The sequence below is a fragment of the Varanus komodoensis genome, unplaced genomic scaffold (assembly GCF_004798865.1).
Source record: "Varanus komodoensis strain SLA01 unplaced genomic scaffold, ASM479886v1 scaffold55, whole genome shotgun sequence".
In the NCBI taxonomy this organism is placed as follows: domain Eukaryota; kingdom Metazoa; phylum Chordata; class Lepidosauria; order Squamata; family Varanidae; genus Varanus; species Varanus komodoensis.
In genome coordinates, this window is record NW_025336157.1 from 5,108,971 (window position 1) to 5,134,177 (window position 25,207).

A 25,207-nucleotide genomic window follows, 5' to 3' on the forward strand; every position below is an offset into this window, starting at 1 on the left:
CGCAGGCGTTCCTTCAGGTAACCAGGACCCAAGCCGTTAAGGGCTTTATAGGTCATAACCAACACCTTGAATTGGGCCCAGACTTCAATAGGGAGCCAGTGAAGCTGACAGAGAACTGGGGTTAAATGTTGCAGCAAGGAGCTGCGCCGTCTGCCCCTAACGTCACCGGCCTGCTGGGTTGGTCCAAGGGTCCGGGGGCAGTAAGATTCCTGGATCAAAACAGGCGTCTGTGTAACATTACACTGTCTAGTCTCTACTCAGAGAACATGGGCTGTTCCGATGTTGCATTTCTGTTAAAAATAAAGACTTCGGTCCATGCCGGTTTCCCCTTCCGGGGCTTGTGTTCTTGTGGGACAACTTCCCATATTCAGAGTTTTGTGTTCCCCTGGCTTGCCACAGTCTCCTCCAGGGCTGATTTTCAAGCAGCGATGCATGCAGTGGGGCAAAATAAGGCCCCAAAATAAACTGAGAAGAGGAAACCCGCTGCTTTTCCTGCCAAGTTTTAAGCTAAAAGTGAAGAGGAACTTACATGTCCCAAATTCTTCACAGCTCTGTTTAAACTGTATTTATATTCATTTCGAACGGTTTATATATTCCGCGGAGCTCCAAATGGTAGGCATGGTTCTCTTCCCACCCCACTTTAACTTCACAACAACCCTGCAAGGTAGGCCTGGCTCCTGATTTCAGGAGCGGGCAATTTGGCTGTGGTGGTGGGGCCATGCGCCTCCCCAGTGCTGTCAAGTGCTGCACCCCACAGGGCCAGATCTCCAGGGATTGTCCTCCAGATGTTTTAGACAAGAGCTCCCAGCATTCCTGGTGCCTGGCCATGCTGGCTGGGGCTGATGGGAACTGGAGGTACTTCCCTGCTAAGCAGGAAGGCACATGCAGTCCCTCCAGCTGTGCTGTCAACGATCCCTCCATCCATCTGTCTAGAGTATTTGTATGCCGTCCCATCGCAAAACCTCGGGACAGCTTGCATAAAATAAAATAAAACATAATACACATAAAATCCAGATCCACCCTGGCTGCAGATTAAAACCTATATAGCTGATGTTAAAAGTTATTAAAATATTGTTGAAATAAAAAGGTCTTAGCCTGGCACCAAAAAACCAAATAACGACGGCACCAGGCGGTCCTCTCTGGGGAGCGCATTCCATAGATGGGGCGCCACTGCAGAGAAGGCCCTCCACCGGGCACTTTGCCTCCTGATGTCTTTCACGGAGGGCTCCTGGAGGAGGGCCTCTGCGGCCAATCTCAGGGGGCGGGAGGGCAAATACGGAAGAAGGCGTTCCTTCAGGTATCCAGGTCCCCAACGATCTTCGAAGAGCCAGGTGCCTCCAGCTCCCACACCGCCCCGCTTCCCCACTCACATTCAGGTGGTCGGTGGTGGTATTATACAGCTCCTGGTTGCCTGGGTGAAGCTTCTCCAGCAGGATGGTGTCGGCTCCTTTGCAGTAAAGTCGGATCTGCCCCTCGTGGTTCCGCACTTAGCAACGAACGGGGGGAAAGACCAAGAACATCTCAGTTTAAGCAAGAGAGAGCAAGCAGGATCTCTGGCTAGTGCAACTTTCTTCCAAGGAGCTTACGCAGCTTGCACTGTTCTCCCTTCCATGCTTTTCCTCCCAAACAACAACCCTGTAAGGTGGCTTAGGCTGAGAGAATGGACTGGCCCAAAGTCACACTTTGTGGCCAAGCAAAGGACAATCAAAAGGGGAGTGGGGGCCTCTTCACTGACTCTGCTGAGACAACAGCAGCCTCTGGCTCACCTCCAACCATCACCTGGCAGCCGTACTCCATGAGACACAGGGAGAACAGGAAGGGAAGGAGGGTCACTCCCTCAGGTCTGCTAAGACACCGACTCCCTTTGGCTCCTTTTCTCCCTGAACTTTTCCCAGCCCAGTTTAAGAGCTCTGGGACTCTAGGGAGGGAAGAACAGGCTCTAGGGAGGATGAGGCATTGCAAAGTGCAAAACAATTGGGGAAGCCCCAAAGCAGAGAGGGTTTTCCAGCCCCTGCTCCCTCCTGGATGCAAAGCCCATGATGCAAAGCCCAGCTCTGCCACCGGGACACAGGGCCCTGCTGAGAGGCTCCTGCAGCCGGGACTGCGATCCCCGGCCTCTCGAATTCCATCCCCTCCGCCTGCCATCTTTCTCTCTCACACACACAACTCTCACACAAGTGTTTTCTCACCAATGACCGACATGCGCTTGCGGACGTTGTTGAAGTCCAAGATGGCGAGGAGATGGTAGGTCACGGGCCGCCCCAGCTCTTGCACCGTGATCGTCTTGGGGGTGCGCCCCCGGAAGACAAAGCCGAAGCTGCGGGCGGCTGTGACCAGCGCTCCCTCATCGGGCGACTGGGCCTTGTAATACAGCTCCCCTGGAGAAAGACAGGAGGGAAGGTGGAAAAAGCAGATTCCGGCCCGGCTGGGCAGACAGTTCCCCAGGCTTCCCTCACTCCATCTCCCTTCATACAATGAAGACACAAGACGCCAATTCTAGCTCTTGGCACATTATGGGCATCACGGTTCGCTCAACTTTCCACGCATCTATTCATTTTTAAAGACAAGTCATTGTCTTGATGTGACATCCGGTCTTTGCTAACATATGGACAGTGGAAGCCCTCCAAAGCGTCCCAAGCGGGACAGCCCTGCTTAAAAAGAGAAATCTGGAGAGAGAAGCAATACCAGGAGGCAGGTGCACCCCCCGTCCTGCACGCACCCCCAGAAATGAAATGGGCGTAGTTGGCCAGGGTCACATGACTCAGCAGCCCACCTGCGCCTCCCGAATCCAGGTGAGGCTGCGCGGCTAATCCCCACTTTGCCGAGCCGGACGAGAAGACAGCAGCGTCGCCCAGCCTGTTTAACTCTTGCTCAGCCCCGACTCCCCAGAGTGGACATGCCTAACCCTGCCCCCCACCCCCCTTTGAAGAGCCCCCAATTCTACCTGGGCTCTTTTCCTCGGACATGACTGTGTGGCAGAGAGAGAGCAGGCGGAAGAATTCGTGCACGTGAGGGTCGCCCAGCTTGACCGCTTCCAGCAGGCCTGAGTCCCAGAAGGTGAACACAGGGTCGGCCAGAGGGTTGAAGGAGAAGTCCACCGGTTCCGTCCGCTGGAGAGGACAGGAGGAGAGCAGAACGTCGGCGTTCGACGTGAACGAGGAGGGGCTTTGACGCCGGTCGCGTGGGGCTAAGTCAGGGCAAGGAGCTTTGCGGGGCTGGGTTTAAGAGGCTTGGGGAGGGGGTTTTAATTACATTTCTAAGCTGCCCAATGCCAGAGCTTACCGGGCAGTTCACAGCAGGTAAATATACAAGTTAGAAACACAGAAACAGAGCGAGTCAGAAGGGGCCTCCCGGGCCATCTAGTCTGACCTCCGGCTCCAGCCGGCTCCGCTCATGACATGCCCACCATGTGCATGTCATAAGAACATAAGAAGTTCCAGTATAAGAGCTTGTAAAAGGTTTAAGGACGACAACGACAACGACAAAAACCCAGCAGTAGTGGAAACACTGCAGCAAACTGAAAACGATAAAAACTTAAATGCCTGGAAGGTTAGAACAGCCCTCATGTGGGGTTGGAAAGATCGCAGCACAGACGGCATCTCTGACGGAGGCGTGCCCCCACGTGCGGGTCCTCTCCTTAACCAGGCACCCATCTCACCTCATCTGGTGGTGGCGCCCAGGTGAGGGCCTCTGAGGGATCTGGCAGGTACATCCTCCAGGTAACCTGATCCTAAGCCACACAGGGCTTTGAAAGTTAGTGCTGGCACTTCAGACTGGGCCTGGGAATGGGCCGATGGCACACACGCCTTATCTGCACAGCTGTGGCACTTCCAAGGGGTTGGGGTGGGACAGCCTAATGGGTAGAGCACCTGACCTGTGTACATGGAGCCCCAAGTTCCATTGGTGGCACCCGCATTAAAAGAAGGTTCCTACCTCTCCGAGCTCAGCCTTGTAACCCGGGACATCCAAAACATCACCTTGAAAGAGAGGGGGGGGGCATTAAAACATGGGAAGCAGGAGGGCGAACTGTGGGAGGCGTAAAGCATGAGCCTGGGCATCCAACGTGGGAGCGACGGGCGTGAGCAAAGAACACGGGAGACCAGCGTGGGGGCAGGAGCCGTAAACCATGGAAGCTGCAAAACGTGGGAATCAGACCTGGAAGGCATCAAGCAGGCAGGAGAACACAGGCGCCCGAGCCCCTCGCACCGCAGGGAGGATGACGCGGAGTGAGGCCGGCTCCCCGGCCACGGGTCCGATGCTGGAGGCGCCGTTCCCGGTCCCCCGGGGAGCGTTCCTGGGTCCCGGAGGGCAGGACTGGCCCTCCTGGGCAGCCTGGGAAGGTGGAGCCCCATGGCACGGGGGGCACACGCGTCCTTACCGTAGCTGCGCCCGTTGACGGAGCACTTGCTGAAGACCATGATGTTCTGGGTGAGGGTGCCAGTCTTGTCGGAGAAAATGTACTCCACCTGCCCCAGCTCCTCGTTCAGCGTGGTAGTCCGGGCCTCGGCCGGCGTGCAGCGCTTGGCGCAGTACATCTTCTTGTCCCAGTTGATGAAGTAGCTGTGCCCGAGACGGATCACCTCCACGCTGGAGGAAGAGGAACCGGGAGGAGGGGCTCAGGGCGCAGCTGAGGAGGGCCCCCTCCCCACAGAGGGGCTGACCCCAGCTCCCATCTTCCCCACAAGCAGCCATCACCAGGCCTGGGCCCAGTCCTCGCCAGGCGCATGTTCTGGTGGCAGAGCACCGAAGCAGCGACGATCCCCCACTGGGGACTGGGCCAAACAGTCCTGGTGCCAGGCGGGCATCACCCAGTCTGGGCTCTGCCGCTGAGGGTTCTGGGAGAAATCCACAACACCCTGCAAGGCAGTCTGATTTCTGCGACTCCAACGCTGCAGTGGAGCAGCAGCGTTGGAGTCACACAGATCCCCTGAGCCTGAGGGCCCGGCTCTGGCTTGCAGGCAAATTTAGTCGTGCAAAAATAGGAAAAATGCAAACAACCGAGAAATCCATGCTTTCAGGCTGAAGAGGGGGAATCAGTACTCGGGGAGATTCGCAGATTCGCACAAGCACGTGTGTGCGCTTTCCAACCTGGACATAAGTTCAGAAAATTGAGAAAAACCCCCGATGGGCAAATAACAAAAGGCAAGACACAGGCCAATCTGCCACCACAAAGGGACAAAACAAAATCCAGTCCATTCTGTGCGTTGCAGTGTAACAAGGCCACAAGGTGCTGCCGTTCTGTTTGCCCCAACCAGCTCTGGTGCTCACAAGATAGACTGCTCCTGAACACAGAAGCTCCATGCTGCATTTGGCTGTCAATTTTTTTAAAGTTCATGGCAATGACTTGCTTTTGTTCGGGCTGCTTCAGTGGCTACTTTTGTAAAGAAAAGGGGCATGTGGATATTTTTCAACAAAAATGGGAATACGTTTCTCTGCTGCAGATCAAAACCAAGCACACGCAGACAGGACTAGCTTGCACCGCTCCCACAATACTCCGTGGCCTGGTTCCCTGAGGGGGTGGGATGGGCTTCCCCGGGAGGTGGGTGAGGCCCCATCGGTGCGGGTGTTCAAGGACAGGCTGGACGTGCACATGGGGGGCGTGTCGTGAGCGGAGCCGGCTGGAGCCGGGGTCAGACTAGATGGCCCGGGAGGCCCCTTCTGACTCGCTCTGTTTCTCTGAGGGTCGTTTAACCCTCAAACAACCCCTGCCACCCTCCAGTCTCCACACACATGAGCCACAACCCACCAGGGCTTAAATAAACCTTGTGGGCTCTCTTGGGTTTCTCGCAAAAGGAAGAAAGGTGGGAAATATATATCGTATGTCATCGTCATCTTAGCCCCATTTGGGGTGGACTCACTGAGATCATCTGCCTTTATTTGCAATGTGTCTACTCTAAATCCAACAACGGCTTGCTCCGCATGACACAACAGCCCATGGTTTAAACAACGCAGAGTACACAACTGGACAACAAACCATGGGTCCTCCTTCTAGATTGTTGGTAGTTACCATTTCACAACTGGATAGCGTGGCTGTAACTGCTCGCCATGACAATCCCGTAATCAATAACCCACATTGCGGGTTAGTGTCATGTGTGTACGGTATCCTCCTCTCCCTGTGACTGTGCCTGGATCTAAAATGAATTTCAGCTCCAGTTTCTAGGAATATATCCTGCAGTTTTCAGAGGAGATGGACTTTTCCAAATTAAATGGATTCCACGCACTCGCCTTTGCATTTTTGGAGCGGCGGGGGGGGCGGTCCATGCCGACGCACGAATCGCGCAAGATCAGAGAAATAAAGGAATGTGCATCTGAGCAAGGGTCCGAAACGCACATTTGTACAAAGTAGTGTGCACGGACTAAATTTCTCATTTAAAAAAACCCGATTCTGGCAGCAAGCACAACATGGAACGAGAGGGGCTCGAACACTCTGCAGAGACAAAAACCAAGAAGGGCCCAATTTCACTGCACCTCCCCATCCCTATTCTGAGCTCACGGCGTACGGAGAACAGAGGCAGGTCTACAAACGAGGGCAGAGCGGGGAATCGGAGTGCCACAGGTCTCCAGCGCTTTGTGCTGGCGGGGGGCGGGGTGTACAAAGTAGTGTGCACGGACTAAATTTCTCATTTAAAAAAACCCGATTCTGGCAGCAAGCACAACATGGAACGAGAGGGGCTCGAACACTCTGCAGAGACAAAAACCAAGAAGGGCCCAATTTCACTGCACCTCCCCATCCCTATTCTGAGCTCACGGCGTACGGAGAACAGAGGCAGGTCTACAAACGAGGGCAGAGCGGGGAATCGGAGTGCCACAGGTCTCCAGCGCTTTGTGCTGGCGGGGGGCGGGGTCTGGCAGGGTTGGGCCAAATGGGGCATCCCACCCCCTGCCCCTGCCTCGGGGGTCCCGGCACAGCTGGCAGTTAGCGAGGAGAAGGGCAGGCAGCTGCAGCGGGAGCGGGGGGGCCGTGCTCTTACCTGGGGACTAACACAGAGAGAAAGAGATTCATGCTGGAGAAGGCCAAAGGAGAAAAAGAGAGAAATTAAGAACGGGGAGAGCGAGGGGGAGGACACACACAGGTGAGAAGGGCTGCAGGCAGAAAAGCAGGAGAAACCGAACAGGTAGTGGTGGAAAGTCGGGGTGGGGGCAGGTGGGACATCTTTGGGAGAAGTTGGGGTCAGCGGTAGAGATCATGCAATAAAACCGGTCAAGCTTTTTCCAGGTACAGACAAACAATACACAGGAGGGATCTGTTCAGCAGCAGCAGGCAACCAGATGCCTTGGATTGCAACTCCCATCCGCCCCAGCCAGCATGGTTAAAGGCAAGGGTGTGCGGTGTTTGTGGTCCAAAACATCTGGAAGGGTACCAAAGCCGGTCTAATATGCACATTTATATATACATGGACAAATACACACGAGTCCACCCAAAAATTTGAGCGGGGTCCCGAGGCTGCTCCAGTGTACCAGGTTAAGGATGGGAGGACACGCCTGCTGAGGCTGCAGCGACAGCTAAGCAGCACTCACGGGCCAGGTCCCGAGTTCGAATCTCACTGCAGCCACAAGCCCAGGGGGCGGCCGTCGTGAGCAAGCCGCTCTCCGCTCAGACTGACATTTGCCACACGGGCGGCCTAAGGCCGGCCTAGCCGTAAAGAGATGCTGCGTGGAGCTCTGAGACGGCACGTTGAACGAAAACCCTTTGCTGTGAGGAATGTTTAATTCTTTGGCAAACAGTGCTCAGTTTTTCACTTCCTTCGGAGCATGAGCCCAAGCAAGCAGGGGACAAAAATGTAAAACCCACACACCAACCGTGCTGTAACTGTTACAATGCCCATATTGCGGAATATAATTTGGGAGTATGCGCCGCGAGCCACGTAACGTCTAGCCCCTCTTCCCGCTGCCTATTTTATCAGCGGCATTCTCAGTAGATCATTAATAACGATAATAGACTTAATCATGGCATAAAGACGGGAATGTCAATATTTGCCTCGTTACTCCTGCTGGTTGGCTATAAGCTCGTGCCACAAAATACCTGACGTAAAGTGAGATGGGGACGACGGTGTTGAGGATGATGATGTAGGACCAGAAGGAGAGGAAGCCAGAGAAAAAGGCACTGTCGACCGCCTCGTCCCAGGGCAGGTAAATTTGGAAGCAGGCGCCCACTTCGTGTTCCCAGATGGAGTTGCCAATGGCCAAGATCACGCCCATGCACACCAGAAAGCCAAAGATCTGCCGGGGCGGGAGCAGAGAAGAGACAGCATATGAAAAAGGCACAAAGGATCAGAGGAACAGAAGCGGGAAGGGGCATGGCAAAAGCCCCAGGACGGGGTGGGGACGGGTGGCCTCACCTACCCAAAGCACCAGCGTATTCATTAAGCGATCGATGCTCGTCCTCTTGAATTTAGTGTGCCCACTGTTCTGCATCAATTTGGTGTCCGGGCCTGGAGGAGCAGAGAGAAAAATATCGCTAGTTGATTGATTGATTTAGTTGAAGTTTTTCTATCCCGTCCATTAGTAAAAAAGTCTGTGGATGGCTGACAAGGAACAAAAAAACCGAGGAACAAAAACCAAGGCACAGCAGCCTGCATCTAAAAATTGTGATAAAAACAAGGATAAAGCCAATTCATTGTTAAAACACTGGGAAAATGAAAAGGTCTTTGCCTGATGCCGAAAAGAATAGAGTGACAGTGCCAGGCGAACCTCTCTGGGGAGTGTATTCCACAGTCGGGGTGCCACCACAGAGAAGACCCTTCTCTGAGTAATTACCCTCCTGGTTTCCTTCAAAGAGGGTTTCCGGAGAAGGGCCTCTGCCACTGATTTCAAGGGGTGGGCCAGCACATGGGGAAGAAGGCGCTCCTTCAGGTATCAGGACCCAAACCATTGTGACACATGACATTTATCAACAATAAATTAGAAAACTCACTGTACACCGTTACTGCATTTCATTTCCACACAATAGCCAAAGCTCTCTGCACAATTTACAGGGATTGAAACGTTTAAAATATATAATAAAAGCCATTTACAAACAAACATATAAACATACGTTTTCTGAAATTGGGTTAATGGGCACTGGAGGAAGATTTTTATTATGAGTACATTACATGATCTTGCTGCCTCGATTCTCCCGAGGAATCCAAGGGAGCTTAACAGAAACCCTTTCTATTTTACCATTATTTTAAATGTTAGTAGTGTTTTAAGACTGATTTTATATATTATTTATGGATGCTGTATTTTCCACTGTGAAGGGCAGGATATAAAAGCTTTAAATAAAAAAATAAAATACACTACTCCTGCTCCTCTCCATTTAACTGACAACATCTCTGTGAGGTAGAAGCTGAGAGTCAATCCAAAATCACCCAGTGAGGACGGATCATACTAGATCCCACATAAGTGACCTTATGTGGACTAGAACCGAGATCTCCTGGTCTCGGCCTATACTGTACTTTGCTGGTTCAAACAGCATGAGTGGAATTACAGGCTATAAGCTACAATTAACTCCAACAGTTATACTCCTGGGTGATATTAAAGAGCAAATCCCTAGAGAGTTCATGATAGAAGAGATTTTTATGCTAATTGATGGATCGGTTTGGCAAAAGCAGGGTGAATTCCATACAGACTCTTATACTGGGGAAAGAAAAGGCCAGGACTATCCTGAAGATGAAGAAAATATGAAGAAAAGCAAAGAAACTGCTATGGAAAAGAAGAATAAATTCTATCCAACTTGGCCAAAAAAATTAAAAAGTTGGATACCGTGGACCGACAATTGAAACAGGCACGGTTCAGGAGATGCAGCAGCTTTAGATATGGGCTGAAGTATTGTGTTAAGTTGAAATATAATAGTCGGTTTAAATAATTTACTGCAAACAGCATTTTATTTTAATGGGAAACGACGTTACCAGTAAAAACAAACAGGCTGACAGAACAGCGGCTGGAACTGAGTCAGGAAATTATTGCATGATAAGGAAACCCTTCAGCAAACAGCAAAATTAATTGGGCGGACGCATGGCTGGTCTCCATAGGGAATGTGCTTCACACCACCCTCAAGGCTCCAAAAGGAGTTTTGTGTACATTTCCAGAGTTTGTGATCTTCCCCAGACAGGCCACCCCTTGCAGGATTTTATTTATGTTCGGGTGTGGGGAAAGATATATTGATTTTGTCCTCTCCTGCACCAACCACAAAAGGCTCTTGGGACAAGGTACTACGAAGGACACACACACTAAGCACCCCTTCCAAACCTGGAGTCCTCCAGTTCCATTGGACTGCACGGCCCATCATCCCCAGCCTTAACACAAGACCCCCACACCGCAACACAAACCCTCATGCCATCAAAGCGAACCCCTCTCCCAAGCCGGTTGCCCTTAGGAAGCCCTGGGCTCTGAGGTCCATCGTTCACAGCCTTGGGAGAAGAGAAGCAAGCGTTTCAAGGCTTTTCAGAAGGGCAGAGAAAGAAAGCCAGCCACGTACCAGCGAAGATGACCAGGCCGAAACACCACTCCGTATTGCGAAGGACGCAGCCACGCAGAAGCATGTTCTGGTTGCTCAGGGGGTATTTGTTGTCCTTCCAATACAGCGTCCCACTGAATTTGTCCAGCTTGTTGTTGGGCAGCTCGCACACCACCTCCCCTAAAGAGCATCGAGAGACAACATCAGATCCACGCAATGTGGCTGGGCACGGAGCTGCAATGCCGGCCCCCTTTCAGTCGCTCCCTGCACAAGCCCGTTCCCACCCTATTCCCGTGCTCCCTGCAAAATTTATTTATTTGTTTATTTTATTAAAACATTTTTATGCCGCCCCATTCGCCGAAGCCCCGGGGCGGCTAACAACAATAAATTCCCCGTTCCTGGCAGAAAAGAATTTCCCCCGCTAGGAGATGTGCTCTCGGCTTGCAGTGCAGGGTCTTTGGGGGTGGCTTGATCCCAAATGGACAATTGGACCCGTCAGCTTGACAAAATCCCTGCTCCCGGGAGAGGTGCAAACAGGTTTGTTGATGCGGATCGAGAGAGTTATTCTGATGGTAGCTGGGGTGAGGAGGGGTGGCTGAGAAACCTTCCCACAGCAGTGATATACTCTCCCTGTTGCAATGCAAAGTATTTTGGAATTTCCTCTTCAGAGGCTTAAGGGGTTTGTCACAACGAGCACCTGCTGGGCAAAAAGTTGCCACTTCACTTTTTACCTGAAGCAGGTAGAAAGGATATCTATTCAGAGGAAGGCCTTCTCTGTGGTGGCACCCAGCTTGCTGGGTGCTATATTCTTTTCGGTGCCACGTTAAAGCCTTTTTATTTAATTGCTATTTTAAAAACTGATTTAAATTTTAATGTTTAATGGTTGCTTTTATTTAACTTATTTAATTTATATTTTTTGGTTAATTGTTAATTACTATGTTAAGATTGCTGTTTCTTGCGGATGTTTTAATGATTGTAAACCGTCCTGAGATGCTAGGCATAAGGGATGGCATACAAAAGTTTTAAATAAATAAATAATTTGCATGCCTCCTAAGATGCACAGTTTGCTTTGCAAACTAATAATTTTTGCTAATAAACCTCCTCGCACCCGCCGGATTGTTCTACACATACTTTTTGCCCTTGCAATAAAGGAGAGAGGAGTTTCACGGTTTGCCAGCAACTAAATGTCATTTTCTTTCCTGTGGCCCTGAAATTTAGCCACATTATTTTAATTATTAATTTCTGTAATTCAGAAAGACAGTCCAAAAATGGTCCAGCATCTGGACAGATGTGTGTTCCCCATTCCTACTTTAAAACATGATGCGCATTGTTGGCACTGCTGAAAACAATAATGCATAATTTTCTTTTTAATAAGGTAGGGTTGGCTTTCAAAAACCATTGATTTCATTGTTTTATAAACCCAGCCAATGTTAAAAAGCATCTGATTGTCACAGACAAGTTTTATACTTTTGGTTACAAAACGACCTCCCTTCCTACTAACTGACTCATTTTTTCAATTTTAATTTTAACGGCTGCTGCTTTTAAATATTTGTAGGCTGCCTTTTAAAGCTCTACAAATATCCTGAAGCAGCATGCAAAATACAAATCTACAATATGGAGAAGCATATTTAAAACCGTAGGTCAGCATAATAACAGACGATCAGAAGAGCCAGTAAAATGGATAAAATACAACCCTATACAGATGGGAGGAACAAGTAAATAAACACAGTTAAAACTAAATTTCGTACACACAGACAGACAAATGCACCTCTAGATATACGAAAGATTATTTTTATTGGCCTGGTTTGCAAAACAAAGTTAGTGTTATGTGCCAACCAGGCCAATGCATCAAGTTTCTGGGACCATCTAGGCCAGTATTGCTGACACTGACTGGCAGCAGTTTCAGGTAACCCCACCTGGAGATGCCAAAGAATGAGATCTCCGGCATGCATGGCTGAAAGCTCCACCCCAGAGTTACAGAAGTTCTTGGCCCACCCAGAACTGAACAACCTGCTTCTTTAAGAGAAATGTTATTTAAAGTCCCTCTTGTAAAGCTGCCCGAGGAGGAAATTCAAGCACATGCCGAATAACCCATCAGTCTTTGGGGCCTGGTGAAGGCCTGCAGGGAAGGAGCGGTCCGGCTGACTCACCATCGAAATGGGCGAGCCTGCTGGTGTCATTCAGCTCCGAGGTCACTGGGATGGCCTGCCGCACCTTCATGTTGGTCTCCCTAGGGACACAGGTGGAGGGGAAGAAAGGCTGAGCCGAGGGCCATGGGCTCTGGACCCCCTGCTGCACGGATGCCCTCGCACCCACGCCCTCCTGAAGGAAGGGAGTGGCAGTGCATAGGAAGACAGGAAACAGAGCCCGCCTGGGTCCGGCCAGAGGCACCGCTGCATTTAGAGATAGACTGCTTCTGGAGCTGGAGGTTCTACTTAGCAATGATGGGCAACAGTTGGTGTCACTTACTAGACGTCAGGGGAAGGAATTGCCGGCAGGCTTGTATGTATGTATGTATGTATGTATGTATTCGATTTATATGGTGCCCCGTTTGTCACAGGCTCTCTGAGCAGCTCACACCAGAATAAACATCCGCAATGTACAACTTAAAATACAATACAAATCAAGCTTATTTTAGCTGCACTATTAAAGGAGAACAAGCACCGGTCTGTTCCTCAGCGCCAGAGTGCCAGGACTGCGAAACCGAGGCTTGGCAAGCAGAGAACGAAGGCCCTGGGAGAGTTTATTTAAAAAGCATTGCTTTTAGGTGTAACAGGTCCAAGCAGTTGGATCCTACAGTGCCATTCCTAGTCACCAGGTTGGAGTCAGTGCAGCGCAGGGCCACAAGGTTGGTGGCCGGTTTGCAGGGGAAGCCGTATGAGGCGAGACTGAGGGAACTGGGTCTCTGCAGCCTGGAGAAGAGGAGACTCAGAGGGGATCTGTTGGCGACATGCAGGTATGTGAGCGGGTGTCACACGGAGGTGGGGAGAGACCTGTTCTCCCCTGCAGAGGAAGGCAGGACGCGTTCCAACGGAGCAAAGCTCAGGGAACCCAGGTTCAGTTTGGATGCCAGGAAGCACTTCCTGACAGTCAGGACCCCTGGAGTATGGAATGGGCTTCCCCGGGAGGAGGTTGAGGCCCCATCGGTGAGGGTGTTCAAGGACAGGCTGGACATGCACATGGTGGACATGTCGTGAGCGGAGCCAGCTGGAGCCGGGGGTCAGACTAGATGGCCCAGGAGACCCCTTCTGACTCGCTCTGTTTCTATGTTTCTGAAAGACCTTTGCTGCCCATCCGGTTTCAAGGCAGAAGCGATTAACTGACGGAAGGAGCAAGCTGCCCGCCTGCCCGCCCCCTCCCCATCGCTATGGGGCAGCTCCCTCAGGCAAGCAGAGTGGGGAAACCAGGCCCTCAGGGAGCTGGGGGCAATCCCATGACCGGGCCCATGCCAAGGGGTGCCAGTGGGCAGGGATGCGTTCAGGTCTGTGCAGCTTTGCTGGACGGCATCCAGTTCCAGGGCATCGAAACCTTTTCATTGAAATGGCATTTCAAAATGAATAGTTTTTAATGTTTAGTCACTCGTTTCGTTTTCTGATTTACTGATTACTGTTTTGTTTTATGCACTGTTTTGTTTTCAATTCATTTATTGGAAATTGTTGTCTTTTAAATTGTCCTTTTAAAGCATTGTAACCCATCCTGAGAGTTTTATATACCAGGACAGCATATAAAAGCTATCATTGTTGCTGTTATTATTAATCATCATCCTCCTCCTCCTCGACCCACACAAAACAAGGTCTGTTGTTTTCTTTTACACAGAACGCCTTCCTACGCCAGATCCATGGTCTAGTGTCGCGTTCCCTGCACTGGGCTGACCGGACAGATGTTTTTATTATTATTATTATCAGAACATTTCTATGCCGCCCCTTGCCGAAGCCTCGGGGCGGCTTACAACACAATAAAATACAATACAAAAATAACAATATAAAATTAAAATTAATAATATAAAATAAATAAATATAAAAAAATATAAACGATATAAAAGAAGTTATAAAAGAAAACTTATAGAATAAAGGAAGAAAAGAAAAGGAAAGGAAAGAAGTCGTCCTGGCCAGATGAATAAGTGAATATTGTTAACAATTAAAATGACATTTGAATAAAAAGGTCTTCACCTGGCGCCGAAAAACAAACAACGACGGCGCCAGGCGGACCTCTCTGGGGAGCACATTCCATATTCCGGTAAGCCCCCACGCAGAGCACGGGGGCACGGTGTGCCGCTCATCCAAAGAGCACCTGGTCCTTAGACAGGCGTGTGGCGTTTTTCAGCCCTAGGGCTGGCATTGCAAGACGCAAATGACGGGTGCTTGGCGGAAGAGGGACGGAGACAAGAACGGTGGCCTGCCTTCCAGGGAAGCCTAAAGGACTGCCCCCCCCCCCCCCGGTGCCCCAGCCACTCACAACGGTTCACGCAACAGCCCAACACTGCTCACCCATCCAATTCTGCCGTCTCGATGTAGCACAGCCCATGTGGTTCGCTGCTGGACAGAAGAAGCAGGTCAGCCTAGCGGGGAAGAGCGAAAGAGAGTCTGAAGCAAGGAATTCACAGGTTGTGCGGACAGATCACTGAAAATTGCTCTGCATGCAGAAAGTCCCAGATTCAAGCTCTCCAGGTGAAGTTGGGACATTGTCACTCTGCAAGCATGAGGACTAGAATCTTGCTTGAGATTTAGGGGAAAGAGCGCGGCTCAGTGAAGCAGCCCCTGCTTTGCACGTCGAAGGCCCCAGGTTTAATCTCCAGCATCTCCGCTTAAGGCTGGAAAGAAATTGTGCCTAAAATCCAGGACCCTCCAGAAGCTTTGCCGCCATTGGTGGTCCTCAGGTCCTTCCTCATTGGCCAGGGCTTAGCTGAAGACCGCCCCCCCATGAAGACCCTCTCCCTCAGCTGTCACCCCCTGCAGCCATTCTGGCAGGCCATAAGAAAGGGAATAAAGCGGGGACCCAAGACCATCCCCCCGTTGCGCTAAAGTTTCCCGGTTCGTTCTCACAACCAAATCCTTCTTCCTTGTATGTCATCCCTTTTTATGTTGCAAGCCTGCGAGAAACTGATTGTGTAACTGATTGTTTTCAAGCCACTCTAAGATACTTTTTGGCTAAGGAAAATAATAAAACTGATATCTATCAATCAATCAATCAATCGGAGTTGTATGCCAACATCCCTGAAGGCCACAAGGTGCCCAAACATTGGTGTAGTCAATCTTGATCTAAGTTGACCAAAGCAGTGTTCCTTTCCATCAGCCCATTATTCAAAATCATGAGGACTACAACCTTGCTTTATTTAGGGGAAAGGACCACTGCTCAGAGACAGAGAGCATGTCCGGCACCCAGAAGGACCCAGGTTCAATCCTGACCCCCCCTGCCCTGACAGGCAGCTGCTGTCAAACGTTTGGGGAAATCATCACGGACACATTACTGAGAAAAACCCACTGAAATGCCAGCCGCTTTCTCCTTTGCTTTCAAGTCCCACCCAGGCCCAATTCCTCCTGCAAAGACTTACTGCCACAAACTGGTTGTTCTCCAACTTGATGATATCCCCGACACGAACATTCATCCACTGTTCCTGCTGGAGGCTGTGAAAAGAAGAGCCAGGACAGGTCATGTAATTCTCCTCCTCTCCTGTTTGTAATTCTCACAACAACCCTGTGAGGCAGGTTAAGCTGAGACTCGGTGGCTGGCCCAAAGTCACCCAGGGGGCTCTATGGCCGAGCAGGGATTAGAGCCCAGATCTCTGGTTCCCCAGTCCAACACTCTAACCACTAGGCCCCACTGGCCTAGAGGGATACACCTCACTCTTTCACCTCCTGCCGTAAGAGCTATAGAAACAGAATAAGTCAGACTAAGAAGGTTCCAAAATAAGAGATCCTGGGTTTAATTCTCATCTCAGATATGAAAGCGCTAGGACTCACAGGTCGGGCAACGGCGCAGGCAGAGAAAGCGGTCTTCCCCCTTTTGCAATATGGCCAATAAGCACACTAACCTACCTCGCAGGGTTGCTGTAGAGTTTCATGAAGCACTTTGATAGATTGAGCAGGTACGACATAAACAGAAAACCGTCATTGATTAACACAGAGCCGCTAATAAAGGGGAACAGGAGGGGGCTTAGGTCGGTATTTCCCAAGCAGACGATTAATTTATCTGAATTTCATTTCTAGAAATCTATTTCCTTTCTTTCAACTCAGCTATTTCCAGGGCAGTGAGAGAAACAAAACCAGAAAGCCACGAATGGGAGCGTAACTAGCAAAAAGAGCGGGGTGGGGTGTGATCTGAAAGAGTCACAGACACAAGAATACACTGCAGCCTAAAACTAGGATCAGGAGTTCTTTAAAACAGCCTTCAGGGAGGGGGCCCAGACGACGCCAACCGACGGCCTTCTGCCTTGAGATGCGGGAACCGCTCATTAAGCGCTCTCATACCAGGCGTGGCGTTTGTCCGCACCTTGGCCAGCCCGGGCTTTCACATCCCCAACCCCGTCCCACGAAACGGATCCACGGCCGGCCTCGCGATACTCACATGCCGTTGATGAGCACTTGAGACTGACGGCTGTTGACTTGATTATCACTCTTGTGACGGAACTGTACAAAGAGGTTGAGTCAGCATCGGAGTACGGGGAGCCCTGCCCCATCACTGGGATCTTGCCTGTTTTCTCGGCTCAAAGGGACCTCGTTTAACCTCCACAGAAGCAAAGAAGCACATGGCAAGCGTCCGGAGAGGGGATGGGGGCAAAGCCCCCTGAAACACCTGGTTTTCCCTCTTCATCCCTGTTTCCTTCTGTGTCATGTCTTTTTCGATTGGAAACCCCGTGGCTTCGTTTTACTGATTCTAGGTAAGCCACGAGGTGAGCTTTGCAGCGGAGGAGTGGGTTTTAAACACTCTAAATAAATACATCTGATGCACTTGAGATGTTTTGAGTGACAGTGCCCAGAATCCCTGACTGGCTGGGGCTGATGGGAGTGGAAACCAAAAAGATCTGGAGTGGGTAAGGGCTGCGTTAGCTGACCCGGAAAAATTGGCCCTCCAGCAAGACACAAAACACTCGCCGCCACCAGCCTAGAGCCGATCCCCAAACCCCGTTCCCACCTCGCCTGTTCCCACGCTCCTTACGTAGTCGTCGGTGGCATCCTTGACCGCCGTGATGGTAAGCACAAGAACCAAAGGCACTATGGTGGTGAACCATGAAAGGGATGAAATTTGTGGGATCAGCTGTGGGGGAAGGAAGACACAGGCAGGGTAAGCGAGGCCGGCTGTGTCCAACGGAGCTTTCCCTCCTGCTCCACTTCCCGGGCTCTTATGGATTTTTTAATCGGCCCAAAATGGGGGTACAGAAGAGAAATCTCCACACCGGTCGGAAAACACGGCCTTGCCTCTTGGAGAGAGATGGCTGGGTCGTGCGGCCCAGATGGAAAAGGAGGGATTTGCCAGCTAAGCCACCCCACCGGCCCTCGGAACGAGGCGTCTGCGCACGAGCCCACCTGGAGAATGAGGAGGAAGAAGAAGTATGTGTTGGCCACTTCCTGGAACTGCTCGAAGAGGTTGATGGGAAGGAATGTGACCACATTGTACTTGGACGTCTTGATGCAGTTGCTCTGCAAGGAGAAACAGGGGTGGAGAGAGCAGAAATTAAATTAAGGGACGCCGCCGAGCAAGAGGGAGCCGTGTTCCCCCCCCATCACTCACTGGCCCTGCCGTCACCCCTGCATCCTTCCCCCAGACCCTCCCCGCCACGGTCACAGCCTTGCCTTTAATTTCCTGGCAGAGAAATTAAACTCTTTTATCATTTCCATCAGAGGTACAATCCAGTCCGGGAGCTTTTCAAGATAAGCTCTGAGGAGGGCTTTGACCTCCTTCATTTCTTCCCACCTCACCCAGTTCTAGAAAGAAACATCTGGGCATTGCTGCCTTTGGCCTTCCATCAGCTGCCTTTGTCCCCGAAGTTATTCATAGACCCATCCCTGGACGGGATATAGGGGGTCCTATTAGATCAGTAAAACGGAGGTTAGCAGGGGGAAGGGGCATAGAGAACAGTTCTGTGCTGAAACGCCCGAGCGACATAAAAAGTTTTTGGAGGACCCACAGTCTGGCCCCTCACTCTGCCTCCATCCTATTAACAAGTTTGGTTCTGCCTCATTCTCCTCAAAACCTGCTCCAAGCCCGGGCTGATGGCAGCGGGGCGAGGAAACGCCACAAAATCACATACCTTTTCCTGTTAAGTCATCTCAGTGCAGCGGTGACCCACTGGGAAACCAGAGGGGTGCTCGGGACCCCGTACCCCGTACCCCCACCTTGCCCCAGTGCTACTCACCGCGTATTGAAACTTCTCGTTATATTCCCGCGCGTTCGCCTTCACCCGCCTTTCCTCCTCTGAAACGGACCGAGAACTGAGTCAGCCGGCATGCACCCCGACGCCTCCAAAAAATGTACCCCAAATATCTGCCTCACCAATGCAACCTCCCCCGGCCTCAGGACGCCCTGGGCTTTCTGCCTTGCCCGTGCTTCAAATCTGACATGAAGCACGCTTGTCCCAATAACCCACATTTTTGACCCCTCGTAATCCCCCCCACACCGCAGCCGCTGGCAATAATTGTTTCTGCCTGTCCCTGTCTTTGCACCAAATACTTAAAGGAGAAATCGGGGCAGGAGAAGCTAAGAAAACTGGAGGGGGGGGGGTTCTGCCTGACTTCTTGCACCACCTGGGTCCAGAGTGGGTGACCTTTCCCCGAGCCCCTTTCCCACCCCCTTCCCAGACCCAAGAGTCTGGCAGCCGCAGAGCGAGGGATGGAGAGAAGGCATGGGACAGTCCAAGCAGGACCCCCGCCCCCCCAAAAAAATACAAAGCAAAGCAGAGGAACCCGGGGAGGGAGTTGGCAACGGATGAGGTAATGTTTGGAGTCCGCCGCAATGGCAGCATCTCCGGAGGTCACGACAGGACAAAGGCAGGGAAGCAGCCCCGCATGCGGAGGGGGATCCCAGCCCCGCATCCTCCCCAGATGGCCCCCTTCCCCCCAGAACACGCGGGAGCAGAAATACCTGTCCCCCCGGGCATCTGGCCGCGGCTGTCGGTCGCCACGGCGACCCAGGGCCATTTTTCGGGCATCTCCTTGGGGATCGTCATGGTTACCGCAAGCCGGGATTTTGCGTGTGTCTGCGGTTGTGGGGAGGGGGGCTGCCCAGGAGGCCCCTGTGCTCAGGCAGCGGCCCCCTGCCGGCCTCCCCAGTCCGCCCCCCCCCATCCTCGCCGCCTCCTCCTCCTCCTCCCGCTCCCCCTCCCCACGCGCTGCAGGAGAAAACTCCACGCTGACATTGAAGGAAGCCGGGGGCCGCCCACTGCCACGCGGCAGCCAATGAGGGGCGGGGATGACATCACCTAGGCAACCACTGTATGGGCAGGGGGCCGTGGGGCAGAGCCTCTCTCCTGCTGCCTTGCCTCCCCTCCAGACGAGCAAGCCCAACGCCAACACGCCCCGTCCTTCCCCTTCTCCGGCTGACAGGCAGCGGGAGGGAGGGCAGGAGCCACCTTTCCCCCCCCCAATGAACCCCCGCACCTTTCGCTTAACCTCCCCTGCTTCTCAGATCTCTTTCCATTCTGCTCCTCTTCCTCCAAACATGCACCCCCCCGTCCTGCTCCCCCAACTTGGATCCTTGCAACAGCCCCTAAGAGGTAGGCCCCGGCTTCTGCATCACCCACGGACCGGGAATGAAGAAAACAGCGAGCAAAACCAGCCAGCCGGCTCGCCCCCCCTCGCCTCGCAGCTGCCTTAGGAACCAGGCGGCAGAGCCTTGCCCGCCAAGGGCTGCCAAGGGAGACACAGGAGCGGAGGTGGATTTAGAAGTTGGCAACCCTCATCCGGGTGAAAGAGACGGGTGTGAAGGCACCCAGCAAGCCTGGCAGGTAAGTGAGGGGGCAGCTCTTCTCTTCCGCCGGGCGCTCCGAGCATAGTGGAGGCTCCCCACTCCCAACCCCCCCTCCCCCCCACCCATGAATAGCCCACCATCTCGGCTTACCTGGGGGGTGCGTCTTAGTACAACATTCCATGGCATTTGCCAGCAACTGGGAGGTGCTGCATTTTAGGCAAGGACAGGGGAGGGTGGAAGGAAGGAAAGGAATATGATGAGGATGGGGGGAAAGACAGGATCAGAAAATAGCCCCTCCCCGTGCCGCCACACTTATCTGGCCAAGAGCATGCAGAGGTCTCCCGCCTGCGAGCAGACCCTCCATCCAGTCCGCAGGGCCTGATCCGATCCGATCCAATCCAACCCCACAGTCTCCGGGGTTCTGCCAGGGATGCCCCCAAGCCCTGCCCTCAGGCAGGAATCCCCCCACAGATCTGATCTGGAATGGAGACATTTTGACCTTCCAATCCCAGCGGATGCATCCCCTACCAATAGGCCAATAGCTGGTGATGATGGGAACTGTATTACCCAATGTTTGGTAGGCACCAAGCTGGGGAAGCGGAATTTAAAAAGTTATTGGGTTTGGGGAAAGGATTTGAAGATGGGGTCCAGCAGCTGCCCGAAGCAGCATTCCGAAGCATGATGGGGGGGAGGGGTGGACAGGCATGCTTTGGACTACAACTCCCATCAACCCTAGCCAGCATATCTGGGGCAAGAGTTGTAGGCCAAAACGCTGCCATCCCTGCAGCAGAGGCAGCAAAGGCTGAGCCGTGGAAGGAAACTGGGGAAGCTGCACATTTATTTAATGAATTCGTCTGTTGAGAAGGTAAGAAGAGTCGTTCCGGATCTGACCACAGGCCCCTCTAGCAGCTGGTTTAAGGGGGAGTCCGTTAAACCAGCTGAGCTGCCCCTTAGAGGCCTCTACCATTTTTCTCGCTTCCTAAAAACAGGCTGTGATGCTGTCTGGCTACAGGAGGATACATCAACACGGTGAGGACTAGCAGTACCAGATGCGGTTTGTGCAGGATCCCCAGGTGCCACAGCTGCTGTGCTGAAAGGCCCGCCCACTGGTGGGGGAGACACCCCAAGGCAGCTTTTCGCGAGGAAGGAAGACCGCAACCACTTCAAGAAAAAGAAGAAAGCGAAACCTCGCAGCAGCCAGACACCTTTCCTGCAAAGGACTTCCGGGAGAGGAGCTTCCACTGCGTGCCCTGCGGTGGCAGCTGGAACAAAAGCCCCGCGATGCTCCCAACTGAAATGAGCCCCCCCTCAGGAAGATGTGCCCCCCAAAGCACCCCAAAACAATGCAGAAGAAACAGGGTGGTGCGGAAGAGGCGAAGGACCGACCAGGAACGGCCAGAAGAGAACCTCTCTGCACGGACAGCCCCCCCACCCCGAAGCAGTCTTCGCTAACCTGGTGCCCCCAGACCTGTATACTCCAGGTCCCATCATCCCTAGCCAGCACAGCCAACGGTCAGGCCCCAGATTGGAGCAGACCGCTGGAAAGTTGTTTTCAAAAGAGAAATGGTGCTGGGAAATCTGTATTGTTGGGACGGGATTTGGAGCCGCCTGCCTTCTTTCTGTTTGGCTGAGGGGCCACCCTTTATACTCCAGGGCTCCTACAAACCCACTTGCCCTCCAGGATCTGCAAGAACCCCATGCAAGAGTCTTTTTGCAAAGCAAAGCCAGGATGGCAGAGGCACAAGGCAAGGTCTTTGCCAGGGTGGCCCCCATAAAAAAGAAACCTCATTTTTTAAAATCAAGACTGGCGTCAGATCTGGTGTCCTTCCTTCAGATCACCCAGAGGTGAAGCCCCAAACTAGTTATTTAAGCTGGAGATGAAGTAAGGGTTGTTTAAATTAAATTTTACCCCTTTAGAGAGCTCCAATTAGGATGCTTAGCCAGTCTGGCCAATTTGTTCTTCCTCACCCTCACCTTTCTGGGCTGTTCACAAAACTCAGATTCATGAAATAGAATCTTTTATCCCCACAGCAAGCTTAAAAGGAAGGCTAGGCGGTGAAATAGGATACTGGCACAATCAGCTAGACAGCTATGCCTCAAAGTCGGAATTCGAACCCACATCTCTCCCATTAAAATCCAACAGTCTAACCACAATATTTGGCCTTGTGCCTCCTACAAACTTAGTAAGCCACAGGAGTTAGATTCTAACTCTCACGAGTCTTTATGTGCTGGGGCTGATGGGAGTGGTAGCCCACGGCGGCCAGACTCTCCTCTGCAGCTGTAGCCAAGTACCCTGGCGACTCCTCAGTGGAAAGAACAAGCAAAATAGATCAGCTCTCTAGAAAATGTCTATTTTGACCTAGACTGCAAATCTTAGACACTGGCTCAAAACAAGCAGGAAGCGATCAGTAAGACTCAGGTCTTGGCTTATCCAAACTTAGAGCCCAGTAGCCACCACACTGGTGATGGGGTTCTGCAGCGGGCAGGTTCAGATTCGAAATTACGGTTTTAAAACAAGAGACAGAGCTCCTTTGTAGTCCTGCGTGAGAAAGCGTCCCTATCTAGTCACCTAGACTGAATTCACGCTCACCCTAGGCAACCAAGAGACCTGCTGCATGCCAACAGACTCCTCTCAGGAACAAGCCCATCCGCTATCCATGTGGCAAAAGAAAAATAAGCTGGAAAGGGTGGGGGGCAAACCAGTACGGATGCATTGTCTCTACGATCACACAGACAGGAAGCTACCGGAGAACTCCCTTCTAGGAAATTACAAAAAGCAGAAAAACAGAAAACCCAAAATAGTGCTTTCCTTCACACAAACACGGTCAGAGCTCTGAATACGCTTTTTCTGGCATGGCTGACGAAAAAGGAGGGGCAGTTCCTTTGCTTTTTTCCTTCCAGGCTGTCACTAAATTGCCAGTGGATCTTTTAGCTCTCAAAACCACACCAAAACAAACACACATCTTTCCAGAGGGAAATAAGACACAGACACAACACACTTGGCATTGTTTCCAGGCTTTTTATCCCGTCCCGAAGCACTCTGCACAAGCCCTGGGACAGTCTCCCACTCCCTCAGTTTGCATATTCCAGATGTGGGGGTGGACGGGAATGAAAACCAGTTCCCAGGCTGGCACGGCACCCACCAGTTTCTCCCAGTCCCTGGAACAAGATAAAAAGCCACCCATCTGGGAAAGAGGCAGCAGCCGGAATGGGGGAAGGAGGGAGATGTGTACACAAAAACTTTTTGGGCGTTGCTCCCTCCAAGATTTGGGGACTTGCCAAGAGACAGCGAGGGAGAGCAATGAGCTGGCATTTCAGCAACACCCCACACAGCTCAGCATAGTTGCACACTGTCTAGGAACGCCCAAGTGGCAAAACACGCTGGGAATACGAGGGTATTTAGGGAAAAGAGTCCTGGAAAAGGCCCAGGCCCCTTCCGCTGGTGCAAAGGCGGCGCTGAAGCAAAACAGCTCCCTCTTTCTAAGCCTGGCCCTCCCGGCCTCCCGAGTGGACCAGGCAGCATGTCTGGGCATCTATCGAAGACGCTAGGTTTTGTGGTCGTCCTGGGATTGGAAGGAGTGGGGGGCACGCTCCAGGATGACGTGCGATGCAGCCAGGCGGCCTGGCCTCTCCACCTGGGGGTCCTCCCTGCCCATTCTGCCGAGCAGGACCCCAGACGCCTGCCCCAAAAGGATGGCCCCGCTGCCAGGAGCGGGATGCTGCAGGAAAGAGGATAAAAACAGCAGGGACCGTGAGGGGTTCTGGGCTCCGGAAGGCCACGCTGCTGAGCGAAGGCACGAGGGCAAGAGTGCGGCTCCTTCCAGCAGCACCTGGGCATGCCAAGAAGGCGGCAAAGAGGAGGAGGAGTACAGATCCTGAAAAGGGGGGGCTCTGAAGTCGGGGAGGGGTTCTTAGCCCAGGTTTGGGCATCACGCTTTTGGGGACAGGAGACTGACCCGAGCTGGGGGGAAATGTTTGAGGAAGGCACCCAAAAAAAGGGAAGAACCCAAATCCAGGAGTGAGAAGGTATTTCAGTATTGCATCCTGGGGGCGAGAGGAGGAAATAAAAATGGGGGAGGGGTTTAGAGAAGAGCCAGGAAAGAAATCTGCTGGGGGGGTGGGGGGGCAGATGGATCCAGAAATTGGGAGAAGGAATCCGTGTGCACTTGTGGAGGGTGGTCCCAAAATGGTAATCCAGGAGGGAAAGTAAGACCACTGGCCCTCAGCATGAGTGCCTTGTGGCGGGGCGGGGGTTCTTATCAAAAGGACAGCAGGGGAAAGATGAGTCACTGCCACCTAGAAAGAGAGGGTGGGGAGAGGTGGAGAAGTTGGTGGCCCTGACAGTCTAAGAAGCGTGGGGTGGGGTGAAATGAGATTTCCAGGCATCAGACTTGGGGGGCAGGGTGTGCAGGTGGGTGTGGGATGGGGGGGGTCTACTGTCCCGAAATAGAGGAAGAATTAAGATCTGTGCTTTGACATTTAAAGGAAAGACCTAGTATATTTTGGCAGAGGGGGGTGGGGGGTGGAAAAATGCAAGCAGGGGCTTTGAATGGAGGGCACGACCTGGACAGAGTGGGGAGGAAGGAAGCCACGGGACCAGAAGGCAAGGCAAGGCAAGGCAAGGCAAGGCAAGGCAAGGCAAGGCAAGGCAAGGTGGGGGCTGGCTTAGAAACAGCACCTTTTGGCGCTTGCCGCGGAGTAAGCCTCACACTAATCAATAGGAGTAAGCCTCACACTAATCAATAGGACTGGGCCTAGAGGCCTGAGGAAGGAGAAATCCTAAAAGGAACCTATAGAGAGGGAACAGAACACGCACAAGCTGCCTATCAAGCAGGGAAGGTTCTCCGGGATTCACTCACCCCCCCCCCC

General features: G+C 52.3%; 1 protein-coding gene across 3 annotated transcripts in view; it reads right to left on the reverse strand.

The window, feature by feature from the left end:
• Nucleotides 1-24,372, reverse strand: part of ATP8B2 (ATPase phospholipid transporting 8B2) — a 39,544-nt gene extending 15,172 nt beyond the window's left edge. The window contains exons 1-17 of one of the 3 annotated variants that reach the window (XM_044448602.1): nt 21,385-24,368; nt 20,489-20,544; nt 18,789-18,847; nt 17,959-18,072; nt 17,591-17,689; nt 17,000-17,061; nt 15,987-16,059; nt 14,923-14,993; nt 12,586-12,665; nt 10,457-10,615; nt 8,344-8,432; nt 8,024-8,220; nt 4,379-4,587; nt 3,934-3,977; nt 2,945-3,110; nt 2,190-2,378; nt 1,371-1,486 (exon numbers count right to left, since the gene is read on the reverse strand). In XM_044448602.1, coding sequence (XP_044304537.1) covers nt 1,371-1,486; nt 2,190-2,378; nt 2,945-3,110; nt 3,934-3,977; nt 4,379-4,587; nt 8,024-8,220; nt 8,344-8,432; nt 10,457-10,615; nt 12,586-12,665; nt 14,923-14,993; nt 15,987-16,059; nt 17,000-17,061; nt 17,591-17,689; nt 17,959-18,072; nt 18,789-18,847; nt 20,489-20,519 — 1,758 coding nt within the window. In that variant the 5' untranslated portion in view covers nt 20,520-20,544; nt 21,385-24,368. Of the gene's footprint in view, nt 1-1,370; nt 1,487-2,189; nt 2,379-2,944; nt 3,111-3,933; nt 3,978-4,378; nt 4,588-8,023; nt 8,221-8,343; nt 8,433-10,456; nt 10,616-12,585; nt 12,666-14,922; nt 14,994-15,986; nt 16,060-16,999; nt 17,062-17,590; nt 17,690-17,958; nt 18,073-18,788; nt 18,848-20,488 lie in introns of those variants that run through there. The other 2 variants (XM_044448604.1, XM_044448603.1) reach the window with 2 other exon arrangements.
• Between the last annotated feature and the right edge of the window lie 835 nt (nt 24,373-25,207).